Raw genomic sequence first — 15,770 nt, 5'->3', positions numbered from 1 at the left:
TCTATCTCTTTAAGGAACTTCAGTTGTATCCTAGAGGGATGCATTTTTCTCTTACATGTCCCAATTTGATTTCTCACTGTGTTACCTTTTAGATAATTTGAGGGGCTTTATTTTTTAGTTCCTTTTTTTTATTCAGCTTATATAATATGCTGTTTATCCTAACCATTATATTTCCATGTTATTTATTCTTTATTTCAAGGGTTGTATTCACTTTTCAAATTTACCTTCTTGCATCATACAATCTCTTTAATATTTGCTCATGTTTTAAAGTTTTTCTTTTATAAAAGTACTGGGGCTGGGATTTAGCTCAGCGGCACAGCGCCTGCCTGGCAAGCGTGAGGTTGTGAGTTCAATTCCCCGTACCAGAAAAGAACAACAAAACAAATATGTTTAACATAGTAATTTTATAGTGTGTGTTTGATAATTCTGACACCTGACGCCTTATGGGTCTGATTAAGTTGTGCCTGCTTGCTCTTGTTCCTCATCTCATTTTTTTATAATTTTTGTAGAATTCCTGTGATTTTTCTCACGCTATTGTTTTCCTGACAGTTCTCTGTGGCTTCCATTAAGGCTTTCGGTTTCTCAGTGTTAGTGTTTGCTTGCTGCTAGCAGATTGTACTGTACTGATTTAGGGATACTTTACCGCATTTGACATGTTCTTATGCCTCACAAACCAGGGAGACCTAGCTTTAGGTTATAGACTCTAAGAAGAGATTTAGAGATTATTTTGCCCTTCATGTAGCTCCAAAGAGCCAGCTTTATGTGGGCGATTATTTTGCCTTATTTTGGGACCTCAAGGCCTCATTCTGTTCGCTCTCATCAGAAACTCTGTTTTCAAAGGTCAGCGGACACCTCCTGGCGTAACCACCTTGGGTGCCTCTTCCCTCAGGTTCTCCTTTTTACGGTTTTGCCCTCACAGCTGCAGTACTTTTGGGTTAATTTAGCAGTACATTTAAAACAAATTTAAAGACATGTTATTTAACATTTTTCGTGTTTTCAGCAGATCTGCCTTTCAGGGTATGTAACTACGGGACTGCAGGAAACTAGAGCTCTGATACTGTTCCTCACATCTGTCTCTGCAGTGTGTTAGAATATGTTCTTCTCTGAAATTGCTTGTCATGATTTTGGAAGTTTTTGGAGATCAGAATATTAATTCACGATCAGCTGTTTATTGCCAATAAAAGATCAGGTTGATTTTTTAGCATACATGACATTACCATATTTAAGTTTAAAGATCCGGTTAAATATTGAAGATTGATGTGATTCAACTAGCACTCCTTCTGGAAGGTGTTTTATGCTTTCCCTTGAGATACTTTTTGAATTTGTATACTGGTGGTGTTGGCTGTGGTCCTTCCTCATGCTGTTCTCTCATTTTGCTAGATTGCCCTCTACATCTGGGACAAAGGTGGAGGACCCCCCCTTACCCCGGTGCCTGAGTTTTGTACAGAAATTATGGACTCCCACTGTGCTACCACATTCCATTCCTTTCTGCCCCTTTGTGTAAGTAACCAAAGAAAAAGTTCATTGCCTTGCAAACCAAAGGAAAAATTGGCATGCCATCCATTACATTGTCCTAGTACTTTACATACTAAAAACAAACGAACAAACAACCTTTGTCCTAGGCGCACCAGAACCCCAGGTCTTGCATCTAGTGATAATCTGATAGGAAAGTGGTGTTGATACCCATCTTCCATATGAAAGGAGAGGGAAGCACAGCCTGGCTACCTCCAGTGGAAAGCCAGGACCTGGGAGCTGAGTAGTGGTGGGAAGGAAATCAAGTTTATTCAAGAGCTGGCATCCTCAGAATGTGGGAAAGCTTTTCCTCCGCTCAGGGAGTTCAGGGCACAGAAGGTTTTTAATAGGGAAGGAAAGGAGAACTAGAGGGCAGCGGGCAGGAAAGCTAAGGACTGAGCAGGATCTTCATCATCCAGGGCTCTGTCTCTTTTTCTGTAATGGATGCTGACCTGGGGCTCATTCCATACTTCTTTAGACATATTTTTTTCTGCAAGTTAAATTGCACAGTAATTTGTAGGCTTTATGTTAGTTGATGCACAGGAGTAAGGAATAAGGAGGTACAGGACACATTCTGATGTTATTTTAAAGTCACCAAATATTCTGGCTTCTGTGAATCTAAAGAAAGAATTATGTAGCAGTTATCAACTTAACTCATTTGGGTGCAGCTTTAAAATTGAGAATGCTGAGCAAACGGAAGGGGAAAGAAGAATGACTCTGCCGAAAACAACTCCCACAGCAGTGGCCATTGTTAAATGAGATGCTTCTTGAAGCACCACACAGCTGGGAGGGAGGGCAGAGAAGTTTGTGCCTGACACCTTCTCGGCCCTTTCACAGTGGTGTGCCAGGGTTATTTTTCTTTGTTGATGGTAGAGCATATGTTGATTGGAATTTTTATTGTTTCCTAGAAAGGCCGTTTTAGTCATTTTCAGGGATACCCAAGTCTTTGTCAGAGGTGCATTACCTTTACCATCTCAGCAGGTGACGCTGCTTTTGTTTTTTTTTTTTGTTTTGTTTTTGTTTTTTTGACGCTGCTTTTGATCTCACCTGAAACTTGCCGGAACTTTAAGAGAGCAGTTACTGGTTCTGGCAGGATTGTGGTCCAGTCCTCAGGATGAGCCTGAAGACCCTGAAACCCACTAGGTTGTTGACAGCTGTTTCCCATGAAGGGAAAATAAATTCACCAACCTCAAACAGTGTGGGTTGTTCTCAAGTCAGTCACTCCAAAGGCTGTGTGTGCCATCTTGAACAACACACACACACACACACACACACACACACATACGCTCCACAGTGTGGCAGTGGAGGGAACTGGTACTGTTTGCAGTTTCTAAGGAGGACACCAGTCTTTCTAGGCATAATGCCAGCCCGCTATCAATGCTCTTCCTCGGGCCTTGAGCAAGAGAACAGAGCTGGGGTTAGGTGTCACTTCGAACCAGCTCCAAGTGATGGAGGAGTCAGGACTGGTTGTTTTTGTAGGTCTAAGACAGGTAATAAAAGGGGGCAAAACAACCCCCACCCCCACCCTGTCAAGCAATTGAAGGCCTGGGGGTGTACTGTAGAGAAATCCCTCCGGGTGCTGCTTTCATCTGCATGACCCTTTCCCCAGGTGTCTGAAGTAATCTTACTTTTGGCAGAGGACAGAACATCCTTGACCTACACTTGGATAGCCAAAAAGGGGGTCATAAAAATAGCTTTCGACATCAAAGTAAAGCTGGGCCCAGAAAAGTGAGTCATTTCTTATTTTTACGCTAAATCATCCCCCTACTTCTTTCCCTTTGTCAAAATCTTCACTAGCTAGGAAAAGAAATGGAAAGTCACCTAACGTTTTGGCCACCTACTATGTGCTTAATAAATTGTAGTAATCATAGCACCCTCATGATGGTTATTCTTCCTATTTTCAGAAAATTTAAGAGATTTGTTACCGTGATTCACCATCTATAATCTGCTGAGCTAGGAAACAGGTCCAGCAATTATACTAGCAGCTTACAGGTTTTTTTTGTTTCCCTAAAACCTTAGCTTACCAAATAAGTTTGATATCCCTGACATCGGTTAATTTGAATTCTAGAGTTTGTAAGATCTAATGTGGGCATAAAGTTAAGAAAATGTTCACTCATAAATACATGCATTTTTTTCTTGCTTTTTAGGGAAAACCAGTGAAGAAAGAAGATATTTTTGTTGCAGTAAAAACGTGCAAGAAATTTCATGGTGACAGAAGTATGTTTTAGGGTATTCATTTTTATTGAGCTTTAAAAATCCAAGCTGTCTTTGCCATAAAGTACAAGCCAGTTAGAAATATAAGCAAGAGAGGAAATAATGGAATAACATGCTATCATGAAAGTTGTTATTTAATCAGTTTCACTCTTCTCACCACTTTATTCGCCAAGATCAGTTAGGATCAATTAGGAGGGACAGTTTTGTATTGAAATACAAGTGTCCAAAACTCTTCTAAATACTGTTTAGAGCAGAGTTTTTAAAAAATGAGAAATCTCGGCTGTGACAATCTTGGCAACAATATGTGCCTCACGGGGCGTTTGTAAAACAATGTCCCACTGTGTCCATGCTCTGAACTCTGTGGAGAATCTAAGGAAATGGCAAGATAGCAGAATGTCAGCAAGGAATGTATTTTTGAAGGCTATTCCTTTTTAAAAAATATTTATTTCAAATACCCCTGTTGGTACTTTTCAATAAAGACACATATTTGCTTGGGAGAAGACACATTGGGGAAAAAGGAAAAAGCCACTTTAGAGACAGTGACCTTTTCCAAAGAAACCTAGCATGCAGGTGAATGTTGTTTTGATTTATTGTTGGTGTCATTACAAAATTCTTCGAGGTATAGTGGTCATGTTTTGTTTTTGCTTTTTTTTTTAAAGTCCATCCTAAATATAAATAGACAGAATTTCTCTCTTCTTCAACCTCACACCAGACAGCACTTTTCTGATACTGAAAATTAGGCAATCCTTTTGATTTTCTAATTTGAGCATATATTTTAATTTTTTCCAGGAAAATGCTGACAATATGAACCAGGGGTGTGATATTTATGTAGGAGAGATTTCTAAACCAGCTGTCATTTTTATGGGATTGGTGTGATGGGGAAAATACATTTATCTACTTTATGGGATAACATAATGCACACAAATTATATTTTAAAAGGGAAGATGTTTCCTGAATAAAAAGTTTTATGGTTTTGGATTATAGTATTGCTTAAGTTATCAACATGAATTAAAATCTATCTCTAATCAGCAATATCCTAAATGTATGTTAACCATACACATGCATGTTTGCCAGAAATAGTTCTGTCAAACTTCAAATCCTACTAAATCTGACTACATAAATATATACAGTCATTATACAGAAAGATCTAAAATACTAGTAGGGATCTGTTCAGCAATTTAAGTAAGAGTTTCATTTATCAGTAGGAAATAGGAAGATAGATCTTTTAGAAAAGGAACCATGAGATGAAGGGGAAGAGAAAAGAATTAAGATGTGTTAGGCATATGTTCCAGGTGCCGCAGAAATACGAACATGTACTAAGAAAAATTTTTAAAAATATTTTTATTCATCATAAATTTATCTTAAACTCAATATCATTTTCCTTTCTTCATAGTCTAGAAGGGCTTTGTGGAATAATTTTGATACATATCTTTTTCTTTTCTTTTTTTTTTTTTTTTTGTTGGTACTAGGGATTGAACCATCCTCAACCCTATTTTTATTTTTTGTATTGAGACAAGAGTCTTGCTAAATTGCTAAGTTGCCCATTCTGGGCTCAAACTTGTAATCCTCCTGCCTCTGCCTCCTAGAGTGCTGGAATTACAGGCATGTGTCAGTAGGCCCTGAGGATAAATACCTTTCATAAAAAAAAGTGTTCGAGAAATGAACTAGGCCGTCTTCGATTTTGTTTTGGTTTGTAGCAAGCAGAAGTATTTGAGTTGATTTGATCGATCTTGAACCTGACCTGGAATACTGACTATTTTTGTAATACTAATGTTAAAAATGGTGCTGGTAGTATTCTGTAGTCTTAGGCCAGTGGCTGACTTGGTGGGGGGTGTCCCAACAGATGAGGCTTGCCACTTGACCCAGCTGACCAAAGAGGAAACAAGTGATTCTGAAAGCAGGAAAGAAATCTATCCAATGTGGCCACAGTAGAAAGGAGCAGGCAGACCAGTATCTTAGTTACTTTTCTCTTGTGGCTGAGACAAAATACCTGATGATCAAAATTCAGGAAGGAAAGGCTTATTTAGCTTCCACAGTTTGTGGAGGTTTTCATCCATAATCAGTTGACTGCAAGGCAGGGTGGCATGGCACAGGGGCTACACTGATGGTGGCAGAAGATACCAAAAGCAACAAGAACGAAAGAGGAAGAGAGAGAGAGCAAGGTTCTTTCCCTCCCTCATACTGTATGCAGGCTCCCTGCCCCAGGGTGGGTGTAGAACTCACACCCATCATCCCAACATTGGACCATGAATCAGTTACAAACTCTAGAAGCTCAATCCCATAATTGCATGAGGTTTTGCGGGGGGACAGCTAGACACAAACCATAACAACCAGCATTCTCAACCTTGACTTCAGTATATTGGCAATAGCTCTAGGTTTTATGTAGGGGAAGAACAAAGTGGGGCAAGAAGCATGCCTAGTCAAGAACAGGACAGTGACTTCTGGGTACCACCCTGGTGGTTTGGAAAAAGATGTAAAAATTGGCAATTTACAGTCTGTTGCTTAAGATGTCCCTGCAGATCTGGGAAGTGATTTAGTTACTCTTATCTTGCTCTCTTCAGCTTTGGAAAGGGAGGATTCCTGGCGTTAGTGGAACACATCCACATGCAGAGTTGAGCAGGAACCTGACCCAAAGTTTCAGGTAGCAGAGGAGACAAATGTGCAATGAAGGCAGAGATGCCACGCTTTAACCTTGCTCTTTGCCACCCACTGGACATCTAGGAAAGGAAAGAGTCAAGTGTTTCTAACCAAAGCAGCCTCTGTTGTAGTGGTGAGGCTGGCTTGGTAGCAGTGGCATTTTCCCCTTTGAAACACATTTTTCAGGTGACTGTGAAGCAGTGAAATTAGGGACCCTCCCTGTTGTATTTTTTATAACCTACAAAAGTATAAGTTTGTTCATTTTAATTTAGCAATATTGGATAATTTGGTTTTCTGATTTTATTTTATATGAGTGAAATAATCTTTTAGCTACGGAAAGGCTTTTATATGTAAATTTTGATTCAAATTGCTTTGAAAGTTAAAGAATCTTAAAAAGCCGTTAAGAGTGTTAAAAACGAACTTCCCAAGGTCAAACGTATTGATTCACTGAGGTTAATTTGGATTTAGAGTTCGCATGAGCCCTAACGGGTATTGTGACTCTTGCTTTCCTAGCTGGGTTTCTGTGGCAACCGTTTTTAAATTGAGATGTGTGGGTTCGAAGAGACGGCTTAAGGCAGCACCATCTTAGGGCCCCTGTTTCCTATTTTGCTCCGTGGCGGTGAAGCACTGGGCTGTGCCTCTTCTTATTTAGAAGTCTGGTCTACCCAGTGTGTGGCCCAAAGAATGATCCAGTAATCCTACCAGTGACAATGTCAATGCCACCATAAGTGGTTCTTACTGCTAATTTTAAAAAATGTTCCGGTGTGTTTTTTACATATACAGTAACCCATATTAAATTGCATGTTGACAGTTCCTTGTGATGTGACAGTTACTCAAAGCTGAGTGTGGAAGGATGCACTGCTGGCCCAAGTCCTTGTGGCCTGCTGAGTGGGGAGGCAAGACTTGAGTTTCCAGCTTCGGAATCCCCATGTTGTTTCTGCCACAGCACAACTATACTGTAATTTCCTTGGATGTTTGATGAACCCAACACTGTATAAATTGTCTTTGATATTTATGTTGATTCCCTGCTGTGCTCAAGGTCAGCTTGGCCTTGGCCGGAAGCTGTGGAAGTAGGCTTTCATTTTCACCAGCAGTGAGTATTACAAGGAATTGAAGCCCACATGCGATCTACAAGACACGCTGGGCTGGGAATTTAGACTGCCACCCTGTCCAAGCAAATTACTGCTACAGTCAACCAGGATACCTGCGCTGGGTCACCTTTTTCTTTTCGTGTTCTCTGTGTGCTCTGTGGTAGAAATACTTGAAGGAACAAAAGTTTAGAGGCAGTGAAGGAAAAAACATAGATGAAAAACTGCATTTGAACAATGGAGAAGGGGTTGCATTTGTGGGAAGAGTTTTATTAATGTTGATCACCTCGCTGATGAGGATGAAAGAGAGACACAGAAAGGGCAAATGTGTGTTAAATTCTTTTTAATACTCTCTTGGACAAATTGATCATAAAACCAACCTCCAAAATTTTAAAAACACATCTTAAATATGATACGTTGTTTGGCCTCACTGTGAAATATCTACATAGCTACATTTGCCTGGATTCTGATATACATGAACTAGAGCAGTGGTGGTGAACCTGCAGCACACATGTCATTTTTCTTTTAAAATGACAACTGTTAATATATGAGTTGTGGTTTGTAAACTGAAACCTCAGTATTCAGGTTTAATTGCAGCGTTGGCATTTTGTGATAAGTAGGTAGGTTTGGGGTTGCGGGTTTTTTTTTTTTTTTTTTTTTTTGGTTTTTCTCCGGTACCGGGAACCGAACTCACAACCTTGCGCTTGCCAGGCAGGCACTTTTTGCCTCTGAGCTAAATCCCCAGCCCCGGGGTTGCGGTTTTGTCTCTAAAAGAGGCTCCTTGTCACTGAATCAGAGCATTCTTAGAACATGGCTAGCAAAAACATGCTATTTTTTTGGTAGAGCAAAACATTTTGACACCATTGAAATAGTAGTGTCCTCGGAGGGGCAAGTGTTCAGGAGGATTTTCAAGAAACTTTAAAACTATTATGTATGATGATGAATCAGGCAGAGCATGGAAAAGATCTCTGGAGTTTTAATTTGCGGTTTGATGACCTCCTCTTGGGTTATGGGTTTGTCGTTGTTTGACACGAGCTGTCAGAAAACCTTAGGCCTGTCCTTGGCATCGCTCTGCCGTGCGGCTCCAGCGCACGCCTCATGCAGCTTGTGTGTGCTCATCAAATACTGGGCTGTGAATCGCTCTCCTGCTTTAGTCTCCCTCTAATTAAAGAGGTCAGATTGCTGTTTGCTCAGCCGTTAGCTCTTTTTCACAGCTTCCTGAGCTTTTAAAAGTAAATACCTTATTCAAGTTAAAAAGAGACAGAGCCTTTTTTCTGTCTTTACTGCTGTGATCTTGTCTGGAAGAGGCAAATTGGAACAAATTTATTAGAAGGAGCGTTTGGTGGCTGGGGTTCTTTTTGATGAAAGAGGCTTCATATACCTGGGCACAATCTGCTTGTTTAAAAGGTGAGGCTTGCATTAAGATGCAGACAGATGGAAGGCACACTCTAGTCAGATGAAGTGATTAGATTAATTATTGAAGAGTGGAGGGGGTCAGGTGTGGCCTGGCTCGGTTCTTTCCCTCACCGCTGAATAGCTAATGATGCTCCAGATTGCTTCAAACTCTTAGATCAGCGAGGAGGGATGCTTTTCCATCTTAGGTACAATTCAGTCTTTAAAATTAGGAATTAGAGTACAAATGTGTGTCCCTAGTGCCCTGCTGAGATGAGAAGGACAATCAGGGTTTTATGTTGTGGTTACTTAACACACACAGAGAGACAAAAGGTCCATTTGCCAGTCGAAAATAGCAGACTCTTCAAAATAGCTATTCAGCTTCGTGTGGTACATTTGATTGATTGAACTTTTATAGGATGTCCAAGTGTCAGTCTATTTTCATCCATAACACTACACAGTTTTGCAAGTAAATTCACCAGGGGTAAAAAAGTATGTTTCTTCACCTCCTAGTGAGACCCAGCTCTTACTTAAATCTAGAAAGCTCTAATAAAGATTAATGCCATTGGCACAGCTGGGTTTTTTATAGTAAAACTTTTACTTTGCTCCAATTTTGTTACCCTATGCCAGACTTTCTTGAAAAAGGCACTATTTTTTTATTATGTGGTAGAAAGCATGCATCTCTCTATTGAAAATGAGATATCATGTAACTCTCTAGAAGTAGATGGTTTAATTTTTTGAGGGATGCAGCACCTTAATATAATGTGAAATAGTTTGTAAATAATACAATGAACTCCTTTTAGAATTCAGACTGTGCTGATAACATAGGCCAGTATTTTAAAAGTTCAATTTAGCATGAACCCTCATTGGAGATAAAACCTTAACTTGCTATTTTAAAAGCCTTTACCTTCAAATCCTTTACAGCTAGAAGTTACAATAAAAGCATGGGAGTTACACTAATGAGAGACTGATACAAACTATTTAATGTATTAGGTACTTTAGGATCATAGTATCTTACCATATTAAATGTTTGCACTAATTTTAAGTGATTGTTAATGATGGTACCGGTTTTATACCCAAGGATTAATTACCAGTATGAATAAAAATTTTTAAATTACTTTCCAAAAATAGTCCTACACCTGTAAATGTGACTCTGACAGAATTCAGTCCTCATTCAAGTATTCATTGAGCATCTACTGTATCCTAGGCACTGTGCCAGACACTGGGAATAAATCATACAGAAAAGCTTACCTTTGGAGAAATTTCTATTTCAAAATAAGCCTGAAGTCAACTAGTTAGGTATAGCAGAGAGCTAGCTCACACTGATTAGGTTTTAATGTTATTTAAAGTAGATAATTAAGGATAAAGCACCTGTGCTGTTTAATAAAGCTATTAGACTAGAAGGACAAGGCTAAAGGCTGAGGAAATTGAAAGTAGGATTTACACAGGCTAAGGACCCACGCTGGGAACTGAGGCAGGTTCCTGACCTTTCTTGCCGCTTGTTCCGGCATTATGCAATGGATGTTTTACCCAAGAATGTGAACTTTTAGTCGCCACAAGCTGCAGGGAGCCTTTCCGGGATAAGTCCTCTTGCTTGTTATGTGGAAAACAAACTGCAACTGCAGCTCCAGGGTGAAGATTTTTGTAGAGCTGCGATTTGGGAGTAGAACAGAGTGAGGTTTTCGAAGAAGTTTTCCTTTTTTCTTGTCCTCCTCCACATCTGTCCTCTCTTAGTGCATCTTGGACCATTTTGACAGGAAGAAGCCTTCATAACTGTCTGCCTTTTATGTTAATAGAAAATGATCTTTGAAAATATAAAAATACTCAGTGGATAATTTGGTAATGATGTTACCCGTGTTCAGAATTCATAATTGTTTTTCTTAAAGGTTGATAAATAGTGGATTATAAAACAATGCACTTTTGCATATGAGTTAAAGGTATCTGAGCTGGGTGCTTGAGTTTGCTGATTTACCCAGCTAAATATTTAGATTTCACATTGCAGTGACAGTTTTTGCATATAATTTATTTTAACTTGGGTTGGAATCAAGGAAAATACACAATCTAATAAAATCTCACAAAGTTTCGTGAAGATTTGGTTCATCAGTGTTAAGATTTTTAAATTAATAGGGTCTAAAATCTGAATGCAGTCTTCTCTATTAGAACAACAACAGAAACTCCTTTTAAAACAGGTGCACAGATAGTAATTTTAAAACATGTACAGACAGAAGAAAACAATTACCTGGATATTTGACATATGAATTAACACCAAGTGGGAGCTGTCTGTATATCAGGTATGCAAACTCTGTGTCTGTTGAGCATCTAAACCTGAAATACCTTTTGTTTTCAAGAATTTATCCATTATTAGGCTGGGCATGGTGGCTTATACCTGTAATCCCAGCACTCAGGAGGCTGAGGCAGGAGGATCACTGGGAGTTTGAAGCCAGCCTGGGCTACAAAGTGAGTTCAAGGCCAGCTTGAACTGCATAACGAGACCCTGTCTCAAAAAGACAAAAAGAACCCCCAACAGTGACAATGAAAGGGCTGTGGGTGTAGCTCAGTGCAGAGACCTTGCGTTCAGTCCCTACTACCAAACAATTTAAAAAAATTTTATCTGTTGCTGATAGTTTTAAAGTCTACAGTGAATCTCAATTTTATTTCTTCCACATTTTTCAAATATATACCATTAATATCAGTCATGATATGCATCATGGATGATCTGTGGTGAGGCCACGCTTGCTATAGATTTGGGAACCCTAGTTAAAGTCCCTGGGCAGCAGCACGTACTGTTGGGAAAGGTCCTCCGCTCTGAGAGGGATCATACACGTCTCAGCCACAATCACACCCACCATTCCGCTCTGCAGAGGTATTTCAGTTGCCATTGTGTTAGTCACCTTTTCCTCACTGTGACCACATGCTTGAGAAAAGCAACTTGAAGAAAGAGTCATTTGGGATCGTAGTCTGAGGTCTGCCAGGTCCATGGACTCAGGCCTGTGATGCTGCCCAGTATCCTGAGGGAGTGTGTGGCGGGGAAGGCTGCTATCCTCAGGACAGCCACAGAGCAGAGAGGGCGAGAGAGCCCAGCAGCCGGCCACCAAGCCTTCAACGAAAGGAGCCTTTTGGGGGACATTTCGGATCCCAACTGCAACACCCACCCGACAAAAACATGTTTAAAAAATGCATTTATGGGTAGATAAAATGGAACAACCAATAGGGAAAAGAGGAAGATGAATTCATTGAAAAGGAACGTTATAAACAGACTAGAAAATTTGTTGTATGGAATAACTGTATTTATCGCCAGAAATGAGAAATTGACTCTACGCCATTTAAAAAATGCTTCAGGGAGAGAGTTTTGGCCAAGTGCTGTCATCAGCGGACAATGCTGCCGTTTCTCGCAGGTGAAAGCAAGCTGCAGGTCTTGGGACACCTGAAGTGTAGTGCCTGCTTCCCTTACAGCCCACTATGCTGTCATTTCGAGTTTTCAAGCCTCCTGTACTACTGTATCAATGATCTCCGCCTCTGTCTTTTCAGTACCCATTGTAAAGCAGACCTGGGAGGGACAGGCGAGTGTCGTGGAGTACTACAGTGACTATGCAGATAGTGCCATCCCTACTGTGGATTTGGGAATTCCTAACACAGACAGAGGTGAGTCCTTCGTTCTTCCTCCTCTTACTAAAAACCCTCATCCTGTAAACACAACTAATTAGAATAAAATGAAATATGTAGCGCTGTAATTTTTGCCTGTCGTTTTTTTTTTCTTCTTCCTTTGCCCAGCATCTTTCCCTGCAGGTGTGGAGTGATTCTTAACATTATAGACTTTGTAGCAGAAAGAGTTGTACATTTTTAGTCATTTGTATTGCTGTGGAGTCAAAGAACAGGTTTTTCTTATCTTCATAGTGTATCATGGCCATAATTGGATTCGCAGAGTAACTTGTCATCTTCCCGTATTGAGTCTCCTAAATGTTATGGTCTGGTTCACGTTTCTTACGCATCTCTGAGTAGCACCTGACCCCATTGCTGTACTGCTATGTACAGAGTAAGCTGTGTCGGGGCTGGGGATTTAGCTCAGCGGCAAAGCGCCTGCCTGGCAAGCGCAAGGTCGTGAGTTCAGTTCCCGGTACCAGAGAAAAACCAAAAAAAAAAAAAAAAAAACAGAGTAAGCTGTGTCATCTGTGTTAATCTTTTCGTTAGTATGTTGTTGGAAGTACACCTACTTTTTTCTTTGATGGCAGGTTTGCTAGTTAACAACATGTTTTTCCCTGTTTGTGGTACTGGGGATTAACCTAGGTGTGCTCAACGACTTAGCTGCATATCCAGTCCCTTTTTTCATTTTATTTTTGAGACAGTCTCACTGAGTTGCCCAAGCTAGCCTCAAATGTGCAGTCCTTCAGCCCCAGTTTCTCAGGTAGCTGAAATTAGAGGCCTGCATCACCATGCATGGTGAAATATTTTTTAATTGAAAATAAATGAAACTAGAAATTTGACCACCTCATTATTTGTCTTAGTGCTTACTCAGCATTATTGCCACAATGTTTTTTTCTTGGTTCCCCACACCCTTTTACAAATTTTTAAAAAAATAATATGAGTAGTAAACTGACTATTTTGTTTTATAGAAGTTTATTTTGATTGTTTTATAACATTGTCACTCATAATTCCTTAGCAAATAAAGTTCATGGTAGAATCAGAAATTCCTTTTCTATAATTACAGATTCTTCTGGCAAGTTTAAACATATTATAGAGACCACTCTTTTTTTGCAAAAACTTTTTTAGGCTGAATTTTTTCTAGTTAACCTTGCTTTTCTAAAACTTCAGTGTAGGCTGCTTTACTAAGTATTCATCTATTTACTCATTCTTTATTTGATTTTTTCGTGTATTTCTAGTTTGACCACATTTTGCGTGTATTTGTGTTCTTTTTGATCCCAAAAGCAAAAGTAAACAAGAGCTGAGGATGTAGCTCATTGCAAAGGCACTGGGTTCAATCCTTAGTACCACGTGACACACACACACAAAATCAAGAGTAAATAAAAGTGAAATTGAGTGGTTTAATATTAATTAATTAATATGAATTTGTGTTATACCAGGTCACCAAATACTTAGTTGAAATGAGGGACATAATCCTATTTATCAACTTGAATATTTCTCCTCAATGTTTTACTTTTTTGGCGGGGGGAGAGCATTTACCATGAAACCATTACAGTTTATCTGTTGATGTCTGAAGGACTGTGACTCTGTCTTACCTAGTACTGTATCTTTAATGCCTCTCTTCCTACCTGCCTCTGTATCTGACATGTTAAAAATTTAGTTGCACATATTCACAAAATACATGAATCAAGGTATAGTCTTCACTTTCGCGCCTTCACTTCTCCATGGTCATAGTGCAGAGTCCCAACTGTTCTTTCATAATCACATCTCCAAAAGAGAAGGCTCCTGGAGATGCTGTGAGACTGGTGACCTTCCTGTTTGTCTAGACAGAAGCTGGTTCCGTCTCTACCTCCAGGTATTTGTGTGGCCTTGCACAATTTCTCCAGTCCCTACAGTCTCCATTTCCCCATGGCTTAGACATCAAGTTCCTACCTATTCATTATGTCTGTGAAGATTAGAAATTAAAGAAGGCTGACTTCTAGGAAAATTTCAGATTATTAAGGTGGTCAAGATTCAACCTCATAACACTTAGAAAATTAAAAAAAATGAATTGTGTGTATTTTAGAGAAAATTAAATGTATCATACGTTTTCTTCTTAATGGTCATAGGTCATTGTGGAAAAACATTTGCCATTTTGGAAAGATTTTTGAATCACAGCCGGGACAAAGTGACATGGCTAGTCATTGTGGATGACGATACATTAATAAGGTAAGGAGTCCTTCTCACGCTAAGTGACTTTAACGTTTGTGTATCATCACATTTGAAAACTGTGGTAGGTACTCTGCTGTGGCCAAGATGGACGAATAGGGACGGGACTGACCTCCCCTCTGAAACAACCCCCAAAGGGACAAGAAGTATGAAGTAAAGGTTGTTAAGATACTGAACATTAGAGTGATGTGAAGCAGATGACTGTTAAGCTGTGTGCCCTAAAAGAGTTCCAAGCCACTGCTCAGATGCACACAAGCAGAACCTGCAGGCTCCTGGAGTTGAAGACATGGAGCTGAGGGTCTCAGGAGGCCAAGGCTGCTAGAGTTTGCACAACCTAGGACTAGAGAGAAGAGAGCTTCTCAGAAAGAAAGTACTTGAAAGGGAGGGTGCGCTTCAGTATTCAGTACTGATCAGCATGTCTGTATGTGGAAATTACTCAAGCCTGGGGAAAGAACCACCAGAAGGATTATAGGAAATGGTTTTTTTTTGTTTTTTTTCTGGTACCGGGAATCGAACACATGACCTTGCGCTTGCCAGGCAGGCGCTGTGCTGCTGAGCTAAATCCTCAACCCCTTATAGGAAATGTTTATTGACACTGACAAAGGGCTGGGTATGTTTTCCCACTATCTAGGCTAGAATATCTGTGATTCATTGGATCAAAAGTTACCAGGCATGCAAGACTGTAGGAAAATCATGTGGAGAGAAAAATAATTTGACATGAATTGTTTCAGAATGATTACAGTATGAGAAGTAATACTTATTAAACTGTTATTGTTAGTTACCATAACTATTCCACACAATCAAAAAAGAGACATGAAAGGTATAAATAAATCCAAAAGCACCTTTTAACTTTTTATAGTCTATAGATAAGAGCTGCAAAGTTATTTGAGATATAAAGCCTACTAAATGGGATAAACAGTAAGTTAGACATTATAGAAGAAATGGCAGTGAACTTCAAGATACTGTAGTAATAACTATCCAAAGTGAAAGACAAATATAAAAAATTTTAGAAAATGAACAGAACATCACTGAACTTCAGGATGATTTCAAGTAGCATCCCAATATATATTGTATATTATA

The 15,770-nt window shown here is 39.6% G+C and overlaps 1 protein-coding gene across 1 annotated transcript in view; it reads left to right on the top strand.

Moving 5' to 3' along the window:
* The window catches only part of B3glct (beta 3-glucosyltransferase), a 114,193-nt gene that overhangs the window by 65,374 nt on the left and 33,049 nt on the right, over positions 1 to 15,770 (top strand). The window contains exons 9-12 of the mRNA XM_013515733.1: positions 1,381 to 1,500; positions 3,660 to 3,729; positions 12,372 to 12,485; positions 14,591 to 14,690. Of these exons, the coding sequence (XP_013371187.1) occupies positions 1,381 to 1,500; positions 3,660 to 3,729; positions 12,372 to 12,485; positions 14,591 to 14,690 (404 nt within the window). The remainder of the gene's footprint in view (positions 1 to 1,380; positions 1,501 to 3,659; positions 3,730 to 12,371; positions 12,486 to 14,590; positions 14,691 to 15,770) is intronic.

The sequence above is a fragment of the Chinchilla lanigera genome, unplaced genomic scaffold, assembly GCF_000276665.1.
Source record: "Chinchilla lanigera isolate Chin_1 unplaced genomic scaffold, ChiLan1.0 scaffold00030, whole genome shotgun sequence".
Taxonomy (NCBI): domain Eukaryota; kingdom Metazoa; phylum Chordata; class Mammalia; order Rodentia; family Chinchillidae; genus Chinchilla; species Chinchilla lanigera.
Note: the sequence above shows the minus strand (reverse complement) of the source record. Positions and strands in the feature narration are given on the sequence as shown.